The sequence below is a fragment of the Mesoplodon bidens genome, assembly GCF_964165515.1.
Source record: "Mesoplodon bidens genome assembly, chromosome: 12".
NCBI classification, from domain to species: domain Eukaryota; kingdom Metazoa; phylum Chordata; class Mammalia; order Artiodactyla; family Ziphiidae; genus Mesoplodon; species Mesoplodon bidens.
The window spans coordinates 3,795,039-3,815,607 of NC_138168.1; the positions used below are offsets into that span (position 1 = coordinate 3,795,039).

At 44.4% G+C, this 20,569-nt stretch overlaps 2 protein-coding genes across 5 annotated transcripts in view; one reads left to right on the plus strand and one right to left on the minus strand.

The window, feature by feature from the left end:
* Positions 1–3,271, minus strand: RWDD2A (RWD domain containing 2A). Of its 2 annotated transcripts, none has more exons than XM_081251445.1 (3): positions 3,227–3,271; positions 1,977–2,194; positions 1–922 (listed from the first exon to the last, which is right to left on the minus strand). In XM_081251445.1, the coding sequence occupies exons 2-3, from the start codon at positions 2,175–2,177 to the stop codon at positions 245–247; spliced, it is 879 nt and encodes a 292-aa protein (XP_081107571.1). In that variant the 5' UTR covers positions 2,178–2,194; positions 3,227–3,271; the 3' UTR covers positions 1–244. The 2 variants fall into 2 exon arrangements, with proteins under 2 accessions (XP_081107571.1, XP_081107570.1); XM_081251444.1 differs by lacking the exon at positions 3,227–3,271 and adding an exon at positions 2,346–2,605.
* The window catches only part of PGM3 (phosphoglucomutase 3), a 32,500-nt gene continuing 14,680 nt past the window's right edge, over positions 2,750–20,569 (plus strand). The window contains exons 1-4 of one of the 3 annotated variants that reach the window (XM_081251440.1): positions 2,750–2,872; positions 5,149–5,354; positions 6,830–7,014; positions 9,686–9,753. In XM_081251440.1, the coding sequence (XP_081107566.1) occupies positions 5,151–5,354; positions 6,830–7,014; positions 9,686–9,753 (457 nt within the window). In that variant the 5' untranslated portion in view covers positions 2,750–2,872; positions 5,149–5,150. Of the gene's footprint in view, positions 2,873–3,376; positions 3,516–5,148; positions 5,355–6,829; positions 7,015–9,685; positions 9,754–20,569 lie in introns of those variants that run through there. The other 2 variants (XM_081251439.1, XM_081251441.1) reach the window with 2 other exon arrangements.

The following is a 20,569-nucleotide window of genomic DNA, read 5'->3' on the forward strand; positions in this document are numbered from 1 at the left end:
TTTAACTGACAGGTTTTTATTAATTTACCATTAAATAGCTTTCAATGAACACAAGAACATAGAGGTAACATCACAATTGCACTGTTACAAAGTTAAAAGCCTTCCGTGTTTCATTTCCAGGGAAAAATGCTGGAGCTAGCTTCCCCACAGATGACGCTTAACAGCCACTGGTCCTTTTATTTTGGTCTTACTAACAGAGATACTAACTTAGCGAGATTACAAGCTTAGGTCTCTTAATAGCTTCCTAGGAGTCAGAACTTTTGCTTTCGATACCAAATAATATCTGGAAAACATGCTCACTTTTGTGTTTTTTGAGAAATTCTAAGAACTGGCCCAGATTCATGTGATAGTCATTCCTTAAGCCATAGTCACCATGGGCCTCAAGAAGTAATTCTTCAAAAGAATGGAAAAGGCGCAGGTCCTCCCCGTTTCCTTCTGTTTCGATACTCTCGGCGTGCTTACAGGAAATGTGTTTCCAGTTGGGATACCTAATTGTGTGCCAGAATTCCTCACAGTGCTCTTTGAAGCCTTCCACACAGATTATCCCCGGCTTTCCCGTCATGCAAAATCCTGTCACATCTAACCTTTTCCCGACATCCAAAATCTTTTTTCGTAGGTCCTGCTGATATATATGGTGACTGTAGATCCACATTCGGAGGAATGTGTTCTTGACTGGCTTTGCTTGTGTAGATGGTTCGTACACGAGCTTCCTGTTCAGGAAGTAGGAGGCACTGTTGTCCTGCAACCACTGGATGGCTGCACACACACAGAGCTCACCTGGATCAAAAGTCCCTAGGTAAGAAGTGAGACCTTTGTTGAGAAGGAGCTGCTGTTGTCTGTCAAGTTCGGATGACCGTCCGAATAGCTGCAGTGCCGCATAGGGGTAGCTGTGAGGCATGGTTACTTGCAAGTCAATTTTCACCTTAAAATGAAAATCAAATAGATTTAAGTACCGTAAAATCACATAAGCTAGTTTATCCATGGCCACTGTATGATGCTGATAAATGTCATAGCTACTGCTACTATTACGTGTCAGCTATGTGCCAGACACTGCATACTTTTATAAACACAATTTTACATACATAAATTCCTTCCATGTATGCATTCATTCATTCCCATATTCATCCAACACCTACCATGTGTCAGGTACCCTATGCTGAAATAAAGAAGTGAAGAAGCTAGACACTAGTTTTGCCCTTCATGGAAAGAAGCCGAGAGCCTAGTGAAGGAGACAGACGTTAAACAAACAATTATACACAGCAAGTATTTCATTGCAAAGGTGAGAAGCATTGCCATAGAAAAGTACAGGGATCCACTGAAAGGTGGAACCAGAGGGACTGCATCCAGTCTGGGGAGCCAGGGAATTCCTCTGAGGGAATGACGCCCAGAGGCTGACTAGGAAGTGGCTAGCACAGCGGTTCTCAAATGCCTGGTCCACTTGTTACTTGGGCTATGCTAACGTTGCTGGAGATAATGGATCAGAAGGTGAAGGTGAATTCATTTTCAGAATTTAGATTTTCTATCTGTATTTGCTTTCAGTGCCATGGTGCCATCAAAGAAAGAGTCATTCACTCCTTAAAAGCCAGTTTTGCTAAAGACGATATTTAGATTTGTGAAAATCGTAACATATGTACAAGATAGTCCATACTACAATAGCAAGATTGGTAAAAATGGATGAGTGAATAGAATAATAATGGCAGTAGAAGACTGCAAGATGTGTTTAATAAAAACACTAGGCATATTTATATATAAAAAAACAAACACTAGGCATATTTGTATAAAAGGTGTGCATATGTATGTAAAATTCAAGATCTTTATCGAAAACAACTTACAGGTCATCCCATATTTTGCTGGAATATTCCATATATACATCTGGAATAGTCTCTATTTGCTTCCTGGACAGGAAGCTCAGGTTCCAAGTGTTTCCATTATAAACTGGGCACCTGGCAACAATTAAAACCACTCAGGGCACCTACCTTGGGCTCCTCGATCTGGAGTGTAATCACAAATTCGATGTTTGGTGGCAGTGCCTCTCTTGTGCCTTCCAAATATCTCTTTATATTCGTCAGGGCATTGACATCTTCAAGTTTTACTTCTCCTTGGTTAGGAAACATAGAAAACAGCATTTCCATCTCCAGCAGCTGAAGTTGAAGGCATTCGTTCATTGAAGCGGACATGCTGACTTGGAATCAACCTGTCAGGAAAACCGGGAGGGCCCAGGGACACTGGATTTGTCTACGTCGGCGGTGTCCAGAGGAATTTCCCGCAGCGCCCTTTCCGTGCAAGCAGCTTTGCAGGAGCGCTATTACGCGTCGAGAGCTAGGGGCACAAACCGGGACACTTACACTCTTCTGCTTTATCTCCTGGCCCCCAAATCTAGTATACACGACATCCTCCAAGATACGTCGTTAAAATTCAGATTCCCAGTCCCTTTATCCCCAGCCCCCGCTTCCGATCTGGATCAGGGAATCCGGCCTCTCAACAAGTGTTCCGAATTATTCCGTTGCAGGTGATTGGGCAACCACCACCAGCGACGCTCTGCAAGCCTGAATTCTGGGAAAGGCGAGGGGCCCCGCCTCCTAATCCCACCCAGGTATTGGGCTTGGGCGGAGCTGGCTGCTGCGGCGAGGGAAGCCCGCAGGGCCGGCGGGGCGGAGCTCCGCCTCCTCCGGCTCCCGGGTCTCCGGGGCCCCGCCGCGCTCCACGCCAGTTGCCTTCCCTCAGCCCCAGCGCCACGAACCCCTCCTGGGTGGGCCTTTCCGCCTTTCTCGGGAGCCACCCTGGCCCCGGGCGGCATCCTGTGAGTCCGGGCGGTTTGGATCCACCTGGCCTCTGCCCCGAGGGGCCCAGGCTTAGTGAGGGGGTCTTACAGGTAAATAAATAAAATGACGTTTCGTGCGAGCTGGGGCGGGCGGATGGGGAAGGGGGTGGGGCACGAGAAGGCTCCACAGAATCAGACGTTTGGGAGATGAACCTCGAGAATCGAGAGGGGTATGCGGGAAGCCGGGTGGCGCTCACTGGGGCCGGGACCACCTGGTTAGAGGCCTCATATCGGGGCTGGTACCCCCCATCCAGGACCACTTGGAAGCCCGGCTTCCCAGGAACGCGGGACCTGCCACCCTCTGAGACCCGAATCTGGAGTCAGGGGCTGCGTATCTGCCGGTCGCGGTGCTCTGAGGGCCCGCGACCCTCGGCCCCAACCCCTGGGCCACCGCGGGGGCCTCACCCTTCCCGGTCACTCAAAGGAAACAGCCCCAAGCACTCTCGCAACGCGGATCCGCAGTTCCGCAGGCGCGAGCCGCGCGTGACCGGCAAGGAGGCGGGGCCTGGCCCGCGGACTCTTCCCGCGCTGTGATTGGCTGAGGGGCGGGACGACGGGCCGGAAGCCACGCAGGGCCACGTTTGCGGACGCCGACCTCTCTAGTCTGGCTCCAGCCTAGTCTGGTTCCCCGCCGCCGCCGCGAGGGAGGTGGTCCGCGCTGTGGAGGTGAGGCGGGGGTTGTCGCCCGGCAGAGGTGAGCGGGACCCCGAGGCTTGGCAGCGAGAAGGGGACCTTCCGGTCCGCAGGGGTTCGGCCGACTGCCAGGCTAGCGGGCCGGCTGGCGGACTGACTAGCGGGCTGCGCGGGACACACCTACTCGCCACTGCGGCTCGGGAGCGGGCTGGAGGCGCGGGCCCGAGGGTCTCGAGCTGGGAAAGGGGTCTCGTCCATTACCTAGGTGGGGACCTCAGGGCTGGGTGCCAGGAAACGTGGGGCGATTCGGGGGCTGGGAGGAGAGGGGAACTAACGAGGTGCTGAAGACTGAATGGAGGGAAGGGGGCCGTTCTTAGCTTTTTTAGAGTGGACGGTTTGGACTTGAAAATACTTTCAATAAAACCCCCTCACATACTCGTTGAAATTAGTTTTAGGACCTAAAACGCATGAAAGGGTGGAAACATTTTATCTCGACTCTTTCTTTTTTTAAAGACTTTTGGACGTAACAGCTGGTTTACGCCCTTAGAAATAATCACGGTACATTGACGACTGGTCACTTTTTAATAAAACGTCTTCATGCATGTGAACTAGATTTGATCGCTCTAGGCCAAGCTAAATTAGCGTCCTGAATGCCAGCTTTTTCCAACTGGGCAAAAGCAAACATTTAACTCTTGTTCATTGACGCAGTGAAGGACAATAAAGAAAACAAGAGTTGGAAGCCCCAAGTTCCACTTTAAGTTGGAGTATCCCAGAGAAGGAAGTACTAGCGGGCTAAGGGCTGATGTCTGATTTTTTAAATGAAAGGTAAAAGGAAGATGTTGCTAGTTTCCGAGCTTAATTTAGAAGTGTGTCCTGGTCCTCCCGTATGAAAATACAAAAATCCACTGCAAGGTGTATCGGGAGGTCTGGGCAGACTCGGAGAGGAGGCTTTTGCCCTTTGCTTTTCCTTCGGGAATAGGGCTCTGTAGCCTGGGAGGAATCGCAGAAGAACTACACATATTTCCCAGATACTTTGTATATGCGGCCCCAGTCCACTGGAGAATGTGACCTTCGGCATCAGTCTGTCAGCAGCTTCCCATGTAAAATTTAGGTTGTTTAACTGATACCCAGAATTAAGTTTTCCCATTTGTAAAATGATACGGTCCCTTGTAGGATTCTCTGAATCTAAGTGTAGAGTCTTCATTTTAGTTGGGAATGGACCATTTTAAGTTTGCCTTGGGTCCAGGAATGGTTGGGGACAGTCTCATTTCTGTCCTGAAGTGAACAGTACAGGTAATGCTAACCTCCGGGACTTATTCTACCATTTTTTTCCCTCTCTCAAACATAGGATTTTGGGGGGAGGTTCAGAATGAGGCAGATCTATTAGTTTGGGATGGCAGGGGGGTTTTTTTGTTTTTGTTTTTTTTTGCGGTACGCGGGCCTCTCACTGCTGTGGCCTCTCCCGTTGCGGAGCACAGGCTCCGGACGCGCAGGCTCAGCGGCCATGGCTCACGGGCCCAGCCGCTCCGCGGCATGTGGGATCCTCCCGGACCGGGGCACGAACCCGCGTCCCCTGCATCGGCAGGCGGACTCTCAGCCACTGCGCCACCAGGGAAGCCCTGGGATGGCAGTTTTTGAACCAGATGGTCCTTGAAAGATTTCTTATGCCTGAAAAACATTCCTTAATTTTGTAGACATGGATTTAGATGCTGTTACAAAGCAGTCAGCATTACATGCCAAGCCTGATGGACTCACTCTTCAATATGGGACTGCTGGATTTCGAACGAAAGCAGAACATCTTGATCATGTCATGTTTCGAATGGGATTATTAGCTGTCCTGAGGTCAAAACAGACCAAATCTACTATAGGAGTCATGGTAACAGCATCACACAATCCTGAGGTAATGCATTTAGTGCTCCGATAAAGCAAATGTTTATTTGCAAGACCAAACCTTAGTTTCTGAGCACTTTGACCCAAAGTACAAATTCTAATTCTAGGAATGTGCCTTCTCATTGCTCTCTGCCTTTACTTTTGAAACAACTCTTTTCTTAACAAGTGTTCATTTAGCTCATGACTCTTTAAAGGGTGTGGAGAGAGTGAAATGAGATGGTCATTGTTTGGAGTGTGTCCATATTGAGAAGTAACAGAATGTCCTGCCAAGTTAGTTGTATTGAGACCGCATCAGTAATAAAAAGTGTTGCCTCTGTTAATTTAGCAGAGATTAAAGAGATTGGAGGCAAGCTGGGGGAGGGCAGAGGGCAAACATTTGAAAAGACTTAGCACCGTTTGAAAATTTTCACACAGCTTTTCTATAGCTAGGGAATAGTTTCCCGTTCCGAGTGAACAGCCAAACACGTGGCTCCAGGGATCCAAAGGCGAGCACTGGGCAGAATACTGATGAGGCCTGATGGGTCTAGCGTTTATGACAATTAAGTTTCTAAAGTATTCCTTTTGACACAATTTAACCGTTATATTCTGTGCTGGCCTATGACCAATACGTGGCTTAAATAATATGCTTCTGTTTGGTTGTTAGGACACGAGACTCTTGCCTTTGTAGCTAAATCAGCAGCAAGTTAAAACTCTGTGGGTTAGTGAGGGATTGTAACCTCCTCCCTTCCCACCCCAAAACAAGAGGATGTTGCTTATTCAGCTTCTAGATGTGGATCACTGTGAAGGTGTAAGTGTCTAAATGGCTAAATCACCTTAATTGCTTAATGATTTGTAGACAGAACCCCACATTTATTGTTAATTTCAGAGGCACTGCTTAAAACAGTTCTGAGCTATTTCCTTCCTTTGACATTCACTCTGAACTACACTTTATTTCTTTCCAGAGGTTTGAGCAGACCAGAATTGGGCATCAGTTTTCAGCTTCTGTACCACCCACTGGTTGACACGCTGGCCAGTATGTTCTTTGAGTCCAGCCATAGCAAGAAGGATCTCCAGGGGTCCTGGGTCTGCTATAGTTGTGCCTCATCAGTTAATTGATGGTGAATGCTCAGATGACAGCCTTTTAAAACAGCTAGTGTAGTACAGTGGCTGTTGGATTTAAGAGTCAGATGGACTTGATGTTTTAATATCAGAACTGACACTAGCTGTATGAACATAAGCAGAGTACTTGCTCTGAATCTCAGTTTTCTCAAAGTAAGATTGGAGTAACCATCGGATTATCAGTTAGATAGATACCGTGTGTTGTGAGGATTTACTGAGGTGATGTATGTACAACACCTGGTCCAGTGCCTGGCCTTCAGTAGTGGTCACCGGTGAAACTGCCTGGCCAACACTGTCTTTTGTTGGGGGAAAAGCAGCTTGGGTTCACTTCCTCACCTCACCCTCGCGACTCTGCACAGATGGCTTATTATTTGTTTTTTTTTCAAGGAGGACAATGGTGTAAAATTGGTTGATCCTTTGGGTGAAATGTTGGCACCGTCCTGGGAGGGGCATGCCACCTGTTTGGCAAACGCCGAGGAACAAGATTTGCTGAGAGTGTTGGTGGACATCAGCGAGAAAGCAGCTGTGAATCTGCACCAAGATGCCTTCGTGGTGATCGGTAGAGATACCAGGTGACCCTCAGAGCTGCTGGTGAAAGCTGCTTGGGAACACCACATAGATGGTTGCATCTGTTTCAGTACCCAGGACAAATCAAAGGAGTCGAGTAAAGTGGAACTGCCCTGAGAGGCTTCTCCACGTCCTGGTCTTTTCAGTAGGATGTAGGAGCTCAGTCACTACTGCAGCTTGGGCTTTGGAGTCTGAGCCCCAACTCTCACACTTCCTGTACAGGTTGAGTAGGTCACTTAACCTTTTGGAGCTTACCTTTACTCACCTGTACCATGTTGATGATGAGCCTCCATCACGCAATCCTTCCTGAGGATTACATGAAGTAATACATGCAACACACCTGTTTCCTGGCACAAGAGAAGCCCTTAGCAAATGTCTCCCATCCCTTTACTTCTGTGGGTTTACGTTTTTCCCCCATAGAGTAAGAACATGTGATTGTAATTCATTATTTTTAGAGATTTACTTTATAACCTGTGTTATTGTTGGTTCATAGATGATTTTTCCCTTGCTGGAGTTCATTGGAAAGCATTAACCATCTATATTATTCCTACGCATTTGTCACGTTTGGCAGCTCTTACCTTCCTTTACAAAAAGGTGTTATTGTAAAATGTTAGATTAAAAGTGTACTTTGAAACAGAAGCATTCTCTTTTGCATAAGATCTGGTTTTAGCCAGAGACTCTTTCTAAAGGAAATTTCTACTGGGTCTCCGAATGGCTTAGTCTGGTGTTTTACCCTTAGTGTGTTACCAGAGGGACTTCCAAATACCATTGTTTGTGGATTTATAGGTAACAGAATAGCCAAGTGACTTATGTTCTGAAGCAAATTATTATCTCACAGTAAAGTCTTGCACACGTGTTGGGTTGGCCAAAAGGTTCATTCGTTTTTCTCCGTAAGACGGCTGTAGTAGCTCTTAGTCGTCTTTAACTTCATTCGAAACAGTTTTGTTAGGTTGTATGTGACGGCTGTCATGTCAGCGTGCGTTTCAAAACAGACTTACCAAAATTGGTGAATCTTTGTGTAGCCATTTTAATATTGAAGATGGAAGAAAAAAAGCAACATTTTAGGCATATTATGCTTTATTATTTCAAGAAAGGTAAAAATGCAACCGAAACGCAAAAAAGATTTGTGCAGTATGTGGAGAAGGTGCTGTGACTGATCGAACATGTCAGAAGTGGCTTGCAAAGTTTCGTGTTGGAGATTTCTCGCCGGATGATGCTCCACAGTCGGGTAGACCAGTTGAAGCTGATAGTTATCAAATTGAGACATTAATTGAGAACAGTCCGTGTTATACCATGCGGGAGATAGCTGACATACTCAAAATATCCAAATCAAGTGTTGAAAATCATTTGCACCAGCTTGGTTATGTAAATTGCTTGGAGGTTTGGGTTCCTCGTAAGTAAGCTAAGCGAAAAAAACCTTGACAGTATTTCCGCATGTGATTCTCTACATAAACGTAACGAAAACTATCAGTTTTTAAAACAAATTGTGATGGGCGACGAGAAGTGGATACTGTACAACAATGTGGAACAGAAGAGATCGTGGGCAAACGAAATGAACCACCACCAACCACACCAAAGGCGTGTCTTCATCCAAAGAAGGTGACGTTGTGTATAGGGTGGGACTGGAAGGGAGCCCTCTATGATGAGCTCCTTCCAGAAAACCAAACGGTTAATCCCCACAAGTACTGCTGCCGTTTAGGCCAACTGAAAGCGGCACTCGACGAAAAGCGTCCGGAATTAGTCAAGAGAAAATGCATAATCTTCCATCAGGATACCACAAGGCCGCGTGTTTCTTTTGATGACCAGGCAAAACCTGTTACAGTTTGGCTGGGAAGTTCTAATTCATCCGCCATGTTCACCAGACATTGCACCTTCGGATTTCCATTTATTTTGGTCTTTACAAGATTCTCTTAATGGAAAAAATTTCAGTTCCTTGGAAGACCGTAAAAGGTACCTAGAACAGTTCTTTGCTCAAAAAGATAAAAAGTTTTGGAAAAGTGGAATTATGAAGTTGCCTGAAAAATGGCAGAAGGTAGTGGAACAAAAGGGTGTTTACGTTCAGTAAAGTTCTTGGTGAAAATGAAAAATGTGTCTTTTATCTTTACTTAAAAACCGAAGGCACCTTTTGGCCAGCCCAATATTTGCCTCTTACCTATTGCCTAGTTTAAGTGATATAGAACATCTTTTTCGACAAGGCAGTTATATGTCTTACATATCTTATTTTCAGATACATAGAAAAATAATGTATTCTGAGTTTTTAAAATGAAAACTAGATTCTATACGCTTGGTGGTTTAATACCCAGCCCTGGGTTATGCACGCTCTGTGGTTTCAGTATTTATTGTTACTGTTCTCAGGTAGTGTATGTGTTGTTACAGTCAAACTTGAAAAGGTATTTGGGTAGGTTAATTAGTGTATCCTTTATGTCTATTTCCTAAATGCATTTACAAGCCAAACTCTTTCCAATAAATGTATTGTGAAAGGCTAATGGAAACTGCTTACACGTTGCCCGTAGTATCTTTTCAAAGCCTTCAGGCTTGGCAGGTTTCATTTAGTTCGAATGCAGTGGACCTGTGCTTCTGAAACGGGTGGCACAGCAGCGCTGCATGTGCTTTTATAACTAGCAGCTCAGCTGGTCTCGGGATGGGATGTAATAGTTTCTTCCTTTTCTTTCCTAGGCCCAGCAGTGAGGAACTTTCACAGTCTGTAATAGACGGTGTGACTGTTTTAGGAGGTCAATTCCATGGTATGTGTTGATCCTGACTTGTAAATGAATCTTTAAAAGGTTTTTAAAAAAACCACAGAATAAATATATATTTAATTTAGAAAAGTTTGAAACTACAGATAAACAAAGTTAAAAAAAAATGGGCTCCTAGATATAAACTACTAGCTTTTTTTTTTTACAACTTTATTGGCATATAATTGCTTCACAATGGTGTATTAGTTTCTGCTTTATAACAAACTGAATCAGTTATATATATACGTCTGTTCCCATATCCCTTCCCTCTTGCGTCGCCCTCCCTCCCACCCTCCCTATCCCACCCCTCCAGGCGGTCACAAAGCACCGAGCTAATCTCCCTGTGCTGTGCGGCTGTTTCCCACTAGCTATCTACCTTACGTTTGGTAGTGTATATATGTCCATGCCTCTCTTTTGCTTTGTCACAGCTTACCCTTCCCCCTCCCCATATCCTCAAGTCCATTCTCTAGTAGGTCTGTGTCTTTATTCCTGTCTTACCCCTATGTTCTTCATGACATTTTCTTCTTAAATCCCATATATATGTGTCACCATACAGTATTTGACTTTCTCTTTCTGACTTACTTCACTCTGTATGACAGACTCTAGGTCCATCCACCTCATTACAAATAGCTCAATTTCGTTTCTTTTTATGGCTGAGTAATATTCCATTGTATATATGTGCCACATCTTCTTTACCCATTCATCCGATGATGGACACTTAGGTTGTTTCCATCTCCGGGCTATTGTAAATAGAGCTACAATGAACATTTTGGTACATGACTCTTTGAATTATGGTTCTCTCAGGGTATATGCCCAGTAGTGGGATTGCTGGGTCATATGGTAGTTCTATTTGTAGTTTTTTAAGGAACCTCCATACTGTTCTCCATAGTGGCTGTACCAATTCACATTCCCACCAGCAGTGCAAGAGTGTTCCCTTTTCTCCACACCCTCTCCAGCATTTACTGTTTCTAGATTTTTTGATGATGGCCATTCTGGCTGGTGTGAGATGATATCTCATTGTAGTTTTGATTTGCGTTTCTCTAATGATTAATGACGTTGAGCATCCTTGCATGTGTTTGTTGGCAGTCTGTATATCTTCTGTGGAGAAATGTCTATTTAGGTCTTCTGCCCATTTTTGGATTGGGTTGTTTGTTTTTTTGTTATTGAGCTGCATGAGCTGCTTATAAATTTTGGAGATTAATCCTTTGTCAGTTGCTTCATTTGCAAATATTTTCTCCCATTCTGAGGGTTGTCTTTTGGTCTTGTTTATGGTTTCCTTTGCTGTGCAAAAGCTTTTAAGTTTCATTAGGTCCCATTTTTTATTTTTGTTTTTATTTCCATTTCTCTAGGAGGTGGGTCAAAAAGGATCTTGCTGTGATTTATGTCACAGAGTGTTCTGCCTATGTTTTCCTCTAAGAGTTTGATAGTTTTTGGCCTTACATTGAGGCCTTTAATCCATTTTGAGCTTATTTTTGTGTATGGTGTTAGGGAGTGATCTAGTCTCATACTTATACATGTACCTGTCCAGTTTTCCCAACACCACTTATTGAAGAGGCTGTCCTTTCTCCACTGTACATTCCTGCTTCCTTTATCAAAGATAAGGTGACCATATGTGCATGGGTTTATCTCTGGGCTTTCTATCCTGTTCCATTGATCTGTCTTTCTGTTTTTGTGCCAGTACCATACTGTCTTGATTACTGTAGCTTTGTAGTATAGTCTGAAGTCAGGGAGCCTGATTCCTCCAACTCCGTTTTTCGTTCTCAAGATTGCTTTGGCTATTCGGGGTCTTTTGTGTTTCCATACAAATTGTGAAATTTTTTGTTCTAGTTCTGTGAAAAATACCAGTGGTAGTTTGATAGGCATTGCATTGAATCTGTAGATTGCTTTGGGTAGTAGAGTCATTTTCACAATATTGATTTTCCAATCCAGGAGCATGGTATTTTTCTCCATCTATTTGTATCATCTTTAATTTCTTTCATCAGTGTCTTATAATTTTCTGCATACAGGTCTTTTGTCTCCTTAGGTAGGTTTATTCCTAGATATTTTATTCTTTTTGTTGCAGTGGTAAATGGGAGTGTTTTCTTGATTTCACTTTCAGAGTTTTCATCATTAGTGTACAGGAATGCCAGAGATTTCTGTGCATTAATTTTGTATCCTGCTACTTTACCAAATTCATTGATTAACTCTAGTAGTTTTCTGGTAGCATCTTTAGGATTCTCTATGTATAGTATCATGTCATCTGCAAACAGTGACAGCTTTACTTCTTCTTTTCCAATTTGGATTCCTTTTATTTCCTTTTCTTCTCTGATTGCTGTGGCTAAAACTTCCAAAACTATGTTGAATAAGAGTGGTGAGAGTGGACAGCCTTGTCTTGTTCCTGATCTTAGTGGAAATGGTTTCAGTTTTTCACCATTGAGGACGATGTTGGCTGTGGGTTTGTCATATATGGCCTTTATTATGTTGAGGAAAGTTCCCTCTATGCCTACTTTCTGCAGGGTTTTTATCGTAAATGGGTGTTGAATTTTGTCGAAAGCTTTCTCTGCATCTATTGAGATGACCATATGGTTGTTCTCCTTCAGTTTGTTAATATGGTGTATCACGTTGATTGATTTGCGTATATTGAAGAATCCTTGCATTCCTGGAATAAACCGCACTTGATCATGGTGTATGATCCTTTTAATGTGCTGTTGGATTCTGTTTGCTAGTATTTTGCTGAGGATTTTTGCATCTATGTTCATCAGTGATATTGGCCTGTAGTTTTCTTTCTTTGTGACATCCTTGCCTGGTTTTGGTATCAAGGTGATGGTGGCCTCATAGAATGAGTTTGGAAGTGTTCCTCCCTCTGCTATATTTTGGAAGAGTTTGAGAAGGATAGGTGTTAGCTCTTCTCTAAATGCTTGATAGAATTCACCTGTGAAGCCATCTGGTCCTGGGCTTTTGTTTGTTGGAAGATTTTTAATCACAGTTTCGATTTCAGTGCTTGTGATTGGTCTGTTGATATTTTCTATTTCTTCCTGATTCAGTCTTGGCAGGTTGTGCATTTCTAAGAATTTGTCCATTTCTTCCAGGTTGTCCATTTTATTGGCATAGAGTTGCTTGTAGTAATCTCTCATGATCTTTTGTATTTCTGCAGTGTCAGTTGTTACTTCTTCTTTTTCATTTCTAATTCTATTGATTTGAGTCTTCTCCCTTGTTTTCTTGATGAGTCTAGCTAATGGTTTATCAATTTTGTTTATCTTCTCAAAGAACCAGCTTTTAGTTGTATTGATCTTTGCTATCGTTTCCGTCATTTCTTTTTCATTTATTTCTGATCTGATCTTTATGATTTCTTTCCTTCTGCTAACTTTGGGGTTTTTTTTTGTTCTTCTTTCTCTAATTGCTTTAGGTGCAAGGTCAGGTTGTTTACTCGAGATGTTTCCTGTTTGTTAAGGTGGGATTGTGTTGCTATAACCTTCCCTCTTAGAACTGCTTTTGCTGCATCCCATAGGTTTTGAGTCATCGTGTCTCCATTGTCATTTGTTTCTAGGTATTTTTTGATTTCCTCTTTGATTTCTTCAGTGATCACTTCGTTATGAAGTAGTGTATTGTTTAGCCTCCATGTGTTTGTATTTTTTACAGATCTTTTCCTGTACTTGATATCTAGTCTCATAGCATTGTGGTTGGAAAAGATACTTGATACAATTTCAATTTTCTTAAATTTACCAAGGCTTGATTTGTGACCCAAGATATGATCCATCCAGGAGAATGTTCCATGAGCACTTGAGAAAAATGTGTATTCTGTTGTTTTTGGATGGAATGCCCTATAAATATCAATTAAGTCTGTCTTGTTTAATGTATCATTTAAAGCTTGTGTTTCCTTATTTATTTTCATTTTGGATGATCTGTCTGTTGGTGAAAGTGGGGTGTTGAAGTCCCCTACTATGAATGTGTTACTGTCGATTTCCCCTTTTATGGCTGTTGGTATTTGCCTTATGTATTGAGGTGCTCCTATGTTGGGTGCATAAATATTTACAATTGTTATTATCTTCTTCTTGGATCGATCTCTTGATCATTATGTAGTGTCCTTCTTTCTCTCTTCCAATAGTCTTTATCTTAAAGTCTATTTGTCTGATATGAGAATTGCTACTCCAGCTTTCTTTTGATTTCCATTTGCATGGAATATCTTTTTCCATCCCCTTACTTTCAGTCTGTATGTGTCTCTAGGTCTGAGGTGGGTCTCTTGTAGACAGCATATATATGGGTCTTGTTTTTGTATCCATTCAGCCAATCTGTGTCTTTTGGTGGGAGCATTTAGTCCATTTATATTTAAGGTAATTATCGATATGTATGTTCCTATTCCCATTTTCTTAATTGTTTTGGGTTCGTTATTGTAGGTCTCTTCCTTCTGTTGTGTTTCTTGCCTAGAGAAGTTCCTTTCGCATTTGTTGTAAAGCTGGTTTGGTGGTGCTGAACTCTCTCAGCTTTTGCTTGTCTGTAAAGGTTTTAATTTCTCCATCAAATCTGAATGAGATCCGTGCTGGGTAGAGTAATCTTGGTTGCAGGTTTTTCTCCTTCATCACTTTAAATATGTCCTGCCAGTCCCTTCTGGCTTGTAGAGTTTCTGCTGAAAGATCAGCTGTTAACCTTATGGGGATTCCCTTGTGTGTTATTTGTTGTTTTTCCCTTGCTGCTTTTAGTATGTTTTCTTTGTGTTTAATTTTTGACAGTTTGATTAATATGTGTCTTGGCATATTTCTCCTTGGATTTATTCTCTATGGCACTCTCTGTGCCTCCTGGACTTGATTAACTATTTCCTTTCCCATATTAGGGAAGTTTTCAACTATAATCTCTTCAAATATTGTCTCAGTCCCTTTCTTGTTCTCTTCTTCTACTGGAACCCCTATAATTCGAATGTTGGTGCGTTTAATGTTGTCCCAGAGGTCTCTGAGACTGTCCTCAGTTGTTTTCATTCTTTTTTCTTTATTCTGCTCTGCAGCAGTTATTTCCGCTATTTTATCTTCCACCTCACTTATCCGTTCTTCTGCCTCAGGTATTCTGCTATTGATCATATCTAGAGTACTTTTAATTTCATGTATTGTGTTTCTCATCCTTGCTTGATTCATCTTGAGTTCTTCTAGGTCCTTGTTAACTGTTTCTTGCATTTTGTCTATTCTATTTCCAAGACTTTAGATCATCTTTACTATCATTATTCTGAATTCTTTTTCAGGCAGGCTGCCTATTTCCTCTTCATTTGTTAGGTCTGGTGGGTTTTTATCTTGCTCCTTCACCTGCTGTGTGTTTTTCTATCTTCTCATTTTGCTTATCTTACTGTATTTGGGGTCTCCTTTTTGCAGTCTGCAGGTTCATAGTTCCCATTGTTTTTGGCGTCTGTCCCCATTGGCTAAGGTTGGTTCAGTGGGTTGTGTAGGCTTCCTGGTGGAGGGGACTGGTGCCTGTGTTCTGGTGGATGAGGCTGGATCTTGTCTCTCTGGTGGAGAGGTCCATGTCTGGTGGTGTGTTTTGGGGTGTCTGTGGCCTTATTATGATTTTAGGCAGCCTCTCTGCTAATGGGTGGGGTTGTGTTCCTGTCTTGCTAGTTGTTTGGCATAGGGTGTCCAGCACTGTAGCTTGCTGGTCGTTGAGTGAAGCTGGGTGCTGGTGTTGAGATGGAGATCTCTGGGAGATTTTCGCCGCTTGATATTATGTGGAGCTGGGAGGTCTCTTGTGGACCAGTGTCCTGAAGTTGGCTCTCCCACCTCAGAGGCACAGCACTGACTCCTGGCTGCAGCACCAAGAGCCTTTCATCCACATGGCTCAGAATAAAAGGGAGAAAAAGTAGGAAGAAAGAATTAGTAGAAGTAGAAAGAAAGAAAGAAAGAAAAAGAAAGGAAGAAAGAACGAAAGAAAGAAGAAGGGAGGGAGGGAGGAAGGAGGGAAGGTAGGAAAAAAAGAAAGAGAAGATACAGTGAAATTGAAGAAAGCATGATAAAATGTAATAAAGTTATTAAAATAAAAAATAATTATTAAAAAAATTAAAGAAAAAAAAACAACGGACAGATAGATCCCTGGGACAAATGGTGGAAGCAAAGCTATACAGACAAAATCTCACACAGAAGCATACACATACACTTTCACAAAAAGAGGAAAAGGGAAAAAAATCATAAATCTTGCTCTCAAAGTCCACCTCCTCAATTTGGGATGATTCGTTGTCTAAAGGAGGGAAGGAAGGAAAGAAAGAAAGAAAGAAGATAACGTAAAATAAAATAAAGGTAAAAGTTATTAAAAAATAATTATTAAGAAAAAAACTTAAAAAAAGGATGGATAGAACCCTGGGACAAATGGTGGAAGCAAAGCTGTACAGACAAAATCTCACACAGAAGCATACACATATACACTCACAAGAAGAGGAAAAGGGGAAAAAATCATAAATCTTGTTCTCAAAGTCCACCTCCTCAATTTGGGATGATTCGTTGTCTGTTCAGGTATTCCACCGATGCAGGGTACATCAAGTTGATTGTGGAGCTTTAATCTGCTGCTTCTGAGGCTGCTGGGAGAGATTTCCCTTTCTCTTCTTCTTACAGCTCCGGGGTCTCAGCTTTGGATTTCGCCCCGCCTCTGCATGTAGATCGGGAGGGCGTCTGTTCTTCGCTCAGACAGAACGGGGTTAAAGAAGCAGCCACTTCCAGGACTCTGGCTCACTCAGGCTGGGCGGGAGGGAGGGGCACGGAGTGCGGGGCGACCCTGCGGCGGCAGAGGTCGGCGTGACGTTGCACCAGCCCGAGGCGCGCCGTGCGTTCTCCCGGTGAAGCCGTCCCTGGATCCCGGGACCCTGGCAGTGGCGGGCTGCACAGGCTCCCGGAAAGGGTGCGTGGACAGTGACCTGCATTCGCACACAGGCCTCTTGGCGGCGGCAGCAGCAGCCCCAGCGTCCCACACCCGTCTCTGGGGTCTGCGCTTTTAGTCGCGGCTCGTGCCCCTCTCCAGAGCTCATTTAGGCGGTGCTCTGAATCCCCTCTCCTCGCGCACCAGGGAACAAAGAGGGAAGAAAAAGTCTCTTGCCTCTTCGGCAGCTCCAGACTCTTTCCCGGACTCCCTCCCGGACAGCCGTGGCGCACTAACCCCTTCAGGCTGTGTTCACGGCGCCAACCCCAGTCCTCTCCCTGCGTTCCGACCGAAGCCCGAGCCTCAGCTCCCAGCCCCGCCCGCCCCGGCGGCCGAGCAGACAAGCCTCTCGGGCTGGTGAGTGCCGGTCGGCACCGGTCCTCTGTGCCGGAATCTCTCCGCTTTGCCCTGCGCACCCCTGTTGCTGCGCTCTCCTCCGCGGCCCCGAAGCTTCCCCCCTCTGCCACCCGCAGTCTCCGCCCACGAAGGGGCTCCTAGTGTGTGGAAACCTTTCCTCCTTCACGGCTCCCTCCCACTGGTGCAGGTCCCGTCCCTATCCCTTTGTCTCTGTTTATTCTTTTTTCCTTTGCCCTACCCAGGTATGTGAGGAGTTTCTTGCCTTTTGGGAGGTCTGAGGTCTTCTGCCAGCGTTCAGTAGGTGTTCTGTAGTTGTTCCACGTGTAGATGTATTTCTTGTGTATCTGTGGGGAGGAAGGTGATCTCCGTGTCTTACTCTTCCGCCATCTTCCTACCAGAATCCACTACTAGCTTTTTAAGTCAAAAATAGTTAAAAAATTTTTTCTGGGCTTGCGTATTACATTGTACCTGTAGGAGATAATATGTAGGCAAGGCTGATCTTAGACAACTTCCTTTATAATCCTGAATTTCCTGATACAAAAACCCCTGAGGGGACTTCCCTCGTGGTACAGTGGTTAAGAATCTGCCTGCCAGTGCAGGGAACATGGGTTCGAGCCCTGGTCCGGAAAGAACCCACATGCCGCAGAGCTACTAAGCCCGTGTGCCACAACTACTGAGCCTGAGCTCTAGAGCCCGTGAGGCACAACTGCTGAGCCTGTGTGCCACAGCTACTGAAGCCCACGTGCCTAGAGCCCATGCTTCGCAATGAGAGAAGCCACTGCAATGAAAAGCCTGCACACTGCAACGAAGAGTAGCCTCAATGAGAGAAAGACCCCATGCAGCAATGAAGACCCAACACAGCCAAAAATAAATAAATAAATAAATAAATAAAAATTTAAAAATGTTTACCAAAAAAAAAAAAAAAAACCCTGAGGTAACTTGAAGATGTTCATTCTGGGGAGTTTTTGTCAATATCGGGTACTCCCGAATAGCTGAGCACGTGTGGAGTCAGCTGTTAGCAGGTCAAATAACGATGGAAAATATCTTTGACCTGCTCGTAATCATGACTTGAAGTTCTGACAGGTGGTTTTTCCTATTGTATCAACTGAAGAAGAATTAAATGCAACAAGACAGGCTGGAATCCTCCTCTCACGTTGGTTGTGTGCCATGTGAATGCAGTGACTCCACTGTGCTTGGAGGTGAATTTTCCCGGTGTCAGATCTCTCTCGTTTGAAATACCTTCTCTTGATCCCCTCAACCTCCTGTGTGTTCCCTCATTCCCAGTTAACCTGGCCTCTTCCAGGACTCGCCTGGTTTGCTTCTCTGTTTGCTCTCCTGGTCATTACTAAGCCTACTGCCGGTGAGTCTCCATCGTTGCCTCTGCAGGGAAATGTCTCCCCCAACACTCGTCTGTTATAAAGCGGGAATTCACCTGGGGCCTGGGCTTCCCGGGGAGTGTTTGGTTAAGCTGCAGGGATCCTGTGGGCCTCTGGATACAGCGTGCTGTGTTACCTGCACATGTGCTTTTCTGGGGAGAGGAGTCATAGCTTTTGTCAGATACTCAAAGGGATCTGTGATCTAAGAATAACTCTCAGAATTTATATTGTAAAGTTTTTATTTCAGTTGATGTCTGTGAAGAGACATCACCTGAAATAACATCAACAGTCCACACTGTGACCTCTCCCTTTCTTTAACTTCTACTTCCTTGGCCACTGTTGCGTATTGGTCTTGTCCACGGGCTCCTCTTCTGTCTCTCCTAATGTGGCATTCCTCACTTCTCACTTTCATTCTGCCTGATTTCTGAATGAGTGTCTTTACTGCCATAGCGCCAGCTGCGTATATTCTTTTATTCATTCGCTCATCAGTTCATCAGCCATTTTTGACTACCTGCTACATACAGCCCTCCAGGAGTCTGTTTCACTGCGTATCACAACCTACAGTAAGAAACCGATTTTGTATCATGATATGTGTCTAGAGTGCTTGTGTGTGTGACTGAAATGAAAGTTTCAGTGAACCGTACTTACCCATACTCAATGAGTGTGTTCATCTGTTTTGTTAAAAAAAAATGCAGAAACGATGGCTGGGTCTACTAAGTAGATCCATGACCTGTTGACAGGCTTGGCCTGAGGTTTGAAAGTGTTGGTCTGAGTGATGTCTCACCCTGTCCAAACTGTGTTCTTCCTGTCATCCCCAGAATGGCTGAACTTTCCAGTACTGTCACTGTATCTCTAGAACCATCACTTTTCTAGGGTTTTAATCTAGAAAAATTTGAGAGTGATTTTTTTTTCTTTTCTTTAAAACTTTTGCTCATTTCTCTCTTCAACTTAGTGTATTTCAGGAAATGAACGATGGTCAGTGTGGCTGCAGCATAGAGAGGCTGGGGGAAGCTACTAGAAGATAGGGTTAGGGAGGTAAGCAGGGGCCAAGGCATTCCAAGCCTTACAGGTCATGATGAGAATGAGGGCTTTACTCCAAATGCAGTGGGACTCTGTTGAAGGGCTTTATGCCAGAGAATAGGATCACATTTTCACTTTAAGTCCCTTTGGCTGTTGTGGGGGGACGGGGGGAGAGAGAAAGGCAGCGGGGAGAGAGAGGGAGGGGGGAAGAGAGAAGGAGGAGGGAGGGGGCAGGGGGAGCGAGGGGGGAAGAGCCAGAAGGAGGAGGGAGGGGGCAGGGGGGAGAGGGAGGGGGGAAGAGAGAGGAGGAGGAAGGGGGCACGGGGGAGAGAGGGGGGACTGTGCAGTAGTTCGTGCAAGACTGATGCTAGTGAGAGAAATGGAAAAAGGTGGAATTAGTAATGAATTCAAAGGATTTTGTGATACGCGGTGAGGCTAGAGCTGTGAAGAATGGCTTCTAGGTTCCTGGGTTGTTCCGTGGAATAGATGGTGATGCTTTTTAGTGAGTAACTGTCTATAATAGTCATTTAGTAAATGTTTATTTGGTAATTTTGATATCGGTCACAAAATCCTTTTGTTTCATCCTTCAGTATGTGTCTTTGGAATATGGTTTTTCTCTCCTTACACGCTTCCATTAAGCTAGTCTAAGCTCTTCCTCACTTGTTTTGAGCTTTTCCACCTCCTCTCACCTAATCCTTACACCAGAGCCAAAGCTGCCTTCACAAAATACCATTTCTGTTACATAACTGCAGGGCTCAAGAACTTAAAGTGACTTTTTGCTTCCAGTCCAAACTCTTGTGCTTGACTTTGAAGACCATTGAGGGATTTCATCACAGAATATTTATTGGATCCTGGTCCACTTTTGCTGTTTCTCTTGCTTCTTGCTTATGGTGCCTTTCTTGTGTGTTTAGAAGAATTTTTGACTGTAAGCTGTTTTCTGGGAAAACTATTTGTGGGACATTTTTGAGGTTTATGATAAAGGTGTATTTCCCTGGCTGAGTTTAGTGTTCGCTTCTGCTGGGGCCTGGGGGTGCTACCTGGCCGGTGGGTGACAAGGTTCTTTGATGCCAGGGCTCTCCTGGATCCCGTGTTTACGTGAATTTGAACTGGGCGTCCGTGGGAGGCCTGTGCTTGTGGTGACAGCTCTTCAGGGTGGGCTTCCCACTCTGCTCTGCTCGGCGCCAAGACAGCTTTCTGGGGAGTAACCCACT